A 6,896-nucleotide genomic window follows, 5' to 3' on the forward strand; every position below is an offset into this window, starting at 1 on the left:
TGGACAAGTTACATTTGAGGTGTCAGTAGGACATCCAAGTAGAGATGTCCTGAATGCAGGAGGAAATATGAGATTGCAGAGAAGGAGAGAAGTCAGGGCTGGAGATGTAGATTTGGGAATCGTCAGTGTAGAGATGGTTGTTGAAGCCATGAGAGCGAACGAGTTCTCCAAGGTAGTGGGTGTTAAAGGAGAAAAATGTGTGGGCTGGGAGTTGGAGAACAGTGAAGTTGGGTAGGAGGGGGAGAACTGATTGAATGCTTTAAACTGAATATTTTTGTTGATGCAAAGCTGGATGGGCAACCACTGGTAGTTTCTGAGCTGTGGCAGACATGTATAGAACGAATTTGTAACAGCAGGGAGGCTGGTACAGAGTAAATGCTTAATGACAGTAATAATACTAATGCTAAAATTACTATTGCTATTACTACTAATAATAATGGCTTGTTCAATGTAGGTGACTAGGGATTTATAATGTTTTGGCCCCATGAAATCCCACATTGATGCTTTCTATGCCCTTCAAAATAGGGGTGAGTTGGATTCAAATGGCCCAGGGATTGTGGTTTCAAGTCCCCTCCTTTGCCTCCTCCCATGGGGGGTGGGGGTGGGAGTAGGGGGAGTTGAGGAATGGGCCCCAGAAGGCTTCGGGGTCATGAAGGAGCTGTCATACACCCTCCTCATCCCTACCCCCCAGCAAGGCTCTTGGAGTGCCATCTAAACCCCAGCGACTTTTTTTCCAGCAGGTCAATCAATCAATCAATTATACCGTATTTATTGCTGAGAAACTGCATGGCTTAGTGGAAAGAGCATGGGCTTAGTTGTCAGAGGTCGTGGGTTCTAATCCTGACTCCTCCTCTTGTCAGCTGTGTGACTCTGGGCAAGTCATTTAACTTCTCTGTGCCTCAATTACCCCATCTGTAAAATGGGGATTAAGACTGTGAGCCTCACGTAGGACAACCTGATTACCTTGTATCTATCCCAGAGCTTAGAACAGTGCTTGGCACATAGTAAGTGCTTAACAACTACCAATATTATTATTATTATTATTAAGCGCTTACTGTATGCAGAGCACTGTACTAAGTGTTTGGGAGAGTACAATACAAGAATATAACAGAGTTGGTGGACATGTTCCCTGCCCACAATGAGCTTACAGTCTAGAGATGAAGAAAGAAGAGTTTTGAGAAAGAAATGGGCTGGCCTGAGCGGGAGGGGCATGGGGCCACCTCTCCCACTTGGAAAACCCTGCCCTGCCCTGCCCTGTTTCTCCGTTGAGAAGGACACCTCTGGGGCCGGTGGCAGCTCTGCCCGATCTGCTCATCCAGGCCCCAGCTAAGCACTGGGTGCGGCAAGTCAGGGAGTTACTCAAGTGCCTTTTGCCGAAAAGCAGCCGTCGCCGGTGACATCACAGAAGTAGCGCTTGGTCTCCCTCTTCCTCCACCCCTGCTCCTCCTCCTGCTCCTCCTCCCTGTCCACCGAGCCCTTGAAGGCCAGGCAGAGGGCAAGACGGCGGCAGGCTCGGAAGGCAGCAGGGAGGCCTGTGATCCCCTATCGGCTCCCCGACCGCTTCTTCCCCTGCAGGGAGAACGGCGGCGGCGGCCTCAGGGATTCCTGACCCGACAGAGCTCCCCCGAACAGGTGCGCGCCAGCTTTCGGAAGAGAATGACCCCCAAGGCACTCCGGCTGGCCATTGTCTTTGGACTCTTGGCCTTGACGCTCCCCTGTCGTGCTGGTAAGTGTGGCTCACTCCCCGTCCAGCCCAAGCCTAGGGGGGCTGGCGGGGTGGGGAGGGAGCAGAGAGGCATTTTCTCCTAGGATGCCCCTCCTCAGACTGGGTGACTCTTTGGATGGGACACCCGGACAAGGACAAGGGCAAGAGAAGGGACAGGGACAGGATCATAGGCGGGGGCAAGGGCGAGGACACGGGCGAGGGGATGGGGGCAAGGGCAGAGGCAGGAGGCTCTAGAGCACACCCTCTCCCCCCCCCTCCCCCCGTTGGCTCTTATGCTTGGACTGCCATCAGGTCACTGTCCACCAGTCCCAAAATCTGAAAGAAGGTGGTCTTTCCTGAAATGGAAACCCTGGCAATAAACACCAACAAGACAGTGAAGCAGCAGCACTGGCTTGTGTTGGCAGGCCTATGAAGCTCACACGAAATACACCTAGCTGTTGATTTTAATAATAATAATGTTGGTATTTGTTAAGTGCTTACTATGTGCAGAGCACTGTTCTAAACGCTGGGGTAGATACAGGGTAATCAGGTTGTCCCACATGAGGCTCACAGTCTTAATCCCCATTTTACAGATGAGGTAACTGAGGCACAGAGAAGTTAAGTGACTTGCCCACAGTCACAGCTGTCAAGTGGCAGAGTTGGGATTCGAACCCATGACCTCTGACTCTCAAGCCCATGCTCTTTCCACTGAGCTACGCTGCTTCTCTGAACCATCTGACAGTTTGTGCCTACACAAAGAGATGAATAATTTCCTCTTCAAGATGATTGTGGATCAGAACCCTTTCTGTAAAAAGCATCTTGATTCATCACCAAAAAAACACAAAATACAGGAAGTAGAGGATGGAGATGGCCACTCCACAGTCCCCAGTCAGAAAGGGTTGACTCCGGACTGTGTGCACCTGAGAGTTTAAGCTTCTTGTGGGCAGGAAATATGTCCTTCACTTCTGTTACATTGAGCCAAGCTCTTAGTGCAGTGTGTTAAACCCAGTGGAGGCTTCCCATCTCTGCTACTCTCAGAACCAGGAGGGTGAGTTAGATTGGGAGGCCCTGGAGTATCCAAAGGAATAAAACTAGTTTCTTATCCTTTTATATTAATTCACTGTCCTTGAAGATGTGTAAAGAACCCCCAGGTGTGTAAAATCCCACCAGGACTCACTTGGGCTGGGAAGGATAGAGGGATAAAGATGAGTGTGATTCAGGGAAATGTTATCTTGAGCTGGTCCGCCCACATCGTCTCAGTCTTTCCTGGAGTGGGAAACAAACCATAGCTTAGCCAAGGGTCTTAGATCTGCAAACTGTGGACCTGATCCTGGCCAATGTGTGGAACCAGTCCAAAACCTGCTGGGTGGTCTGGACCTCCTGCCTTCTCCTCTCCTTTCCCTAGCTTCCCAGCAGGGGATCTAGCATGAGGGCTGGACAGGCTCAGAGTGCAGAAGCCCAACCCACTGATTTGCTGAGGCCCTGGACACATCCCCTGAGCTTTGGGCTCCTCCAGGAGCCAGGGGGCCCAAACCTCAGCCCCAAAAGCCAAGAGGCCCTCTGTGCACCCCAAGACTTACCCCCGTAAAGTCCTGCTGCAGCAGCCACTTATCTTTGCAGATGACAAACCTCCCGATGCTGGAAAGGAACCAAGCGAAGGCCTCCCCCAGATCCTGCACTTGCTAGGCACCAGGATCATCGAGTCAGCGGTGGACTACCTTCTCACAGCCATGATTAGACGAAGGTAATTGATGAGCCCATCTTTGGACTGGCTTGCTTTCTCACTTTCAAGCGTGGCAGCGTAAGTGCAAGGGGGAAAGGGTGCTGGGGTCATCGGTGCTTCGTGTCTTCCTCTTGCCCTCCTTGTCCAGCACACAACTGGGTCAGGGAGTGGGGAGGTGGAGATTGGAGATGAGGGGTGGGAGGGACTTCAGAACATGGGGACATAGACTCCCCAGTCCTGGCCCCAGATCAGAGAGAGAGAGAGAGTGTGAGAGTGTGTGTGTGTATGTATGTGTGTGCACATGTGAGTGTGTGCTTGTTTCTGTTTCCTCACCTGCAAATTTGGATTTGATGCCTGTTGTCCCTCCCACTTATAACTGTGAGCCCACTGTGGAACAGGAACTATGTCCTGACCTGATTATCTTGTATCTACCCCAGTGCTTAGAACAGTGCTTGACACATAGTAAGCACTTAACAAATACAATAATAGTAATGATAATAATGAGTATGTTTGTGTGTGTGCATGAATTCTGGGCCAACACTCAACGTTGTAGCAGCAGGAAGTGGCAGGGATCATGTCTGCTAACTCTATTGAACTTGCCAGAGCACTTAGTTCAGTGCTTTGCCATAGTAAGTGCTCAATAAATACCATTGACTGATTGCTTGATGGATTGTTTGACTGATTGAACTAGGGTTGCCCAGTAGAGTTTGGCTGTGAACCAGCATGGATCTCTCACAGACTCTTACCTAGCAAGTGGCTAGAGGGTGGAGGAAAGGTGCCCCAGCATTTCCCTCCCCAAACATGGGACTGAGGCATCTTATGGACATGGGGTCCACTGGCATCTGGCTAGAGCATCAGCCACCTCCAGACTCAACCTTGTCAGGGACCCTCAGTGAAGGAGCAGGGGATGCAGGGGCTGTCAGGTTATTTCCCTGACTGCAGCAAACCCATTTTGTTCACTTTCTCTCTCTGTTCCCACCCCCACCCCCAACCTCTGTTCCACTCACCCTTACCATTACCCACGTCTCCCTTTCAGCATTGGTTCTTGCCAGTTCTGCTTTCTGCTGAATCATCCTTTCCACCTGTCTGTTCCCCTAACCATGCTGCCCCTGACCCCAACGCCTCTAAGAAATACCCTGGGGCCCAGGACTCCACCCCTAAACCCTGACAATCAGCCAAGGCCCCCAAGAACCCATGTTGGGAGACCAAAACCAAACAAGCCTTTGGTTGTTCAAGCCCCTGCCCCCCAACACACACACACACATCACACACACACCCCCAACTCCCAGGAGGTCTTGGCTCCCTGCAGAGTAGACTAATGCAAAGAGGCTTGTGTGGGAGAAACAAGATTATTTGGCCTAAACCAATGGACTTGGTTGCTGATGCCCACCGTGGGGAAACCCCTGACTAGGTCCACTCAGGTGGCAGGTGGGCTGTGCAGTCCAGTGCTCCCAGCATCTCCAGAGTTGGGGTTTTAGGGAGAAGAAACTTGCTCATCTAGATACAATGAATGTCAGATGAGCCAAGGAGAAGTTGTTGAGGGAAACCAAGTCTGCAATCCTCATGAATAATTACACCAATCCATCCCCAGCAGGGACACTCTCTTTCCCTCCCTTTGGCCTGAATTATCCAGATATTTTGGGCCAGAATCACCCAGCTTCCCCAGTTCCCTAGATGGATCAGGTCCCGATGTATTTTGGAGGCCTGCATTACCCAGATATTCTCCCACATCCACACACAACCTGAGAGCCCCACAACCTGACCAAAAAGGGTATCGGTCTCCCAACTCCTCCTCCAGTCTCAGTCTAGGCCAGACTGGTCAACTCCCCCTTCGACAGGAAGCCACAGCCGGAGGGAGGGATGGGCCCGTCGATCCAGTGTTGAACGTGCCCCTCTCTCCCTGCTTTCCAGCGGACGTATGGACTGGGAAGAAAAATCAGCTGAACACCCAACCAGCTAGCTGGTGGCTCCGCAGGTGATTTTGCACTTTTACTTGACTTCTTTACTTTACCTTGTTGGAACGGTCCTTGACAACGATACAATGGAACAAGGAGACTTGCCCTACCTGGGGCCAGCCCAAAAGACAAGCAGCTTCCAGCATAGGGTTGGTCTCTATCGGGACTGTTTCACGGCACAGCTGAAAGCCTCCTCGGTCTCATTTGGGGAATCGGCTCTTTCCTTGGCTGGGGGGCATCCCCACCTCATCTGGTCTCCTCCTCTTAAATCTATCAAAGTGCCATCTGGGAGAAACATAGGGTCAAAGGTTACAAGTGCATAGGGCCACAAGGCAATAAGTTTGTAGGGGCAGAACCAGTGCTGGTTTGTGCAAATTCCTAATCCTGGAAGTTTCTTAATGAACTTCTCTCCTGCTCCATTTCACTCAGAACCAAAGGGGGTTGGGTTGGGGCTAAAGGGGGTTCAGCGGTCCATGGGGCTGGAACCACTGGGCTTGTGGCTGTTGGATGATTGTCTCCTCTTCCCCCAGAGGGCTGCTCAATTAACACTTCCCATCTCCCTTCCAATCCTTTTTCCCTACTTAGAAGAGGAAAATTAACCAAACCCAGGGCAGGTTTCCTTTTGCATTTGATGCCTTCAGAATGTAGATATTTTACAGCCACCTAGATCCCAAAGACAGTGTTTCTCAAACTTGAATCCACAGGTGACTGCACTGATTAAACCCGGAAACACAGTTGATGGGATCAGGGAGGTGTGAAGTCTTCACATTCCTTCTAATGGGCTGTGTACATTAAAGATGGATGATTCCAACAGATGGGTTAACCTCCCCATTGCTTTTGTTTGTGCTCATATATTCCCTGTTCCAACTCCATCCTCTCCCACACCCATACATCCACACCTTCTCCTGTGCACTAAAAGAACGGATCTAACAGGGGCAAGGTGAAGAAGCCGGTCACAAGTGCATCCTATCAATCAGACTCAAAGCAATCTACTTTCACTAATTCTCCTTTCAATGTCCTTAGGAACTGGGAATTGGACAGCAAGAGTTCTTCATTGACCCCTGAAGGAAAGGAACAGAGTAGCCCAGGGCACCTGACCAGCATAAAGTGGAGCCAGTGTGGGGTCCCAGCTGCTTGAACCCACAGATCACTCTGCCTCTCCTCACCTTCTGGGAAAATCAGTGAGGGCCCAAGCAGTGGACAGAGCCAGACAGAGGTAGAGGACAGTGCAGGAAGCTGACAGCGTGAGGAATCTGTACAGAAAGCCTATTCCCACCAGATTCCCCCAAAGACTGTACCCTGTCAGTAAATGCTTCAGAGGGCTTTAATGATTTAAATATTAGTTCCAAGTGTTTTGGAGGTGAGCTCAGCCTTCGAGACCCAGAAGGCAGATTCTTGAACTGGTGCCAACAGCTGGGCAGAGGAGACCATCCCTCCTTGTTCACCGTGCCTGTGCCTGGAGCCAGGGTGGCCCCAGCTCCCCATTTGCTTCAGTGGGTCTGGGCGAGGGAAG

At 50.9% G+C, this 6,896-nt stretch overlaps 1 protein-coding gene across 1 annotated transcript; it reads left to right on the plus strand.

Moving 5' to 3' along the window:
- The first annotated feature begins 1,474 nt into the window (after positions 1-1,474).
- CUNH5orf46 (chromosome unknown C5orf46 homolog) lies at positions 1,475-6,198 on the plus strand. The gene is made up of 4 exons (XM_029056551.2): positions 1,475-1,726; positions 3,326-3,449; positions 5,340-5,403; positions 6,088-6,198. Exons 1-3 carry the CDS (start codon positions 1,657-1,659, stop codon positions 5,386-5,388), a joined length of 243 nt encoding a protein of 80 aa, XP_028912384.1. The 5' UTR covers positions 1,475-1,656; the 3' UTR covers positions 5,389-5,403; positions 6,088-6,198.
- The last annotated feature ends 698 nt before the right edge of the window (positions 6,199-6,896 follow it).

This window comes from Ornithorhynchus anatinus, unplaced genomic scaffold (assembly GCF_004115215.2).
Source record: "Ornithorhynchus anatinus isolate Pmale09 unplaced genomic scaffold, mOrnAna1.pri.v4 scaffold_111_arrow_ctg1, whole genome shotgun sequence".
NCBI classification, from domain to species: Eukaryota; Metazoa; Chordata; class Mammalia; order Monotremata; family Ornithorhynchidae; genus Ornithorhynchus; species Ornithorhynchus anatinus.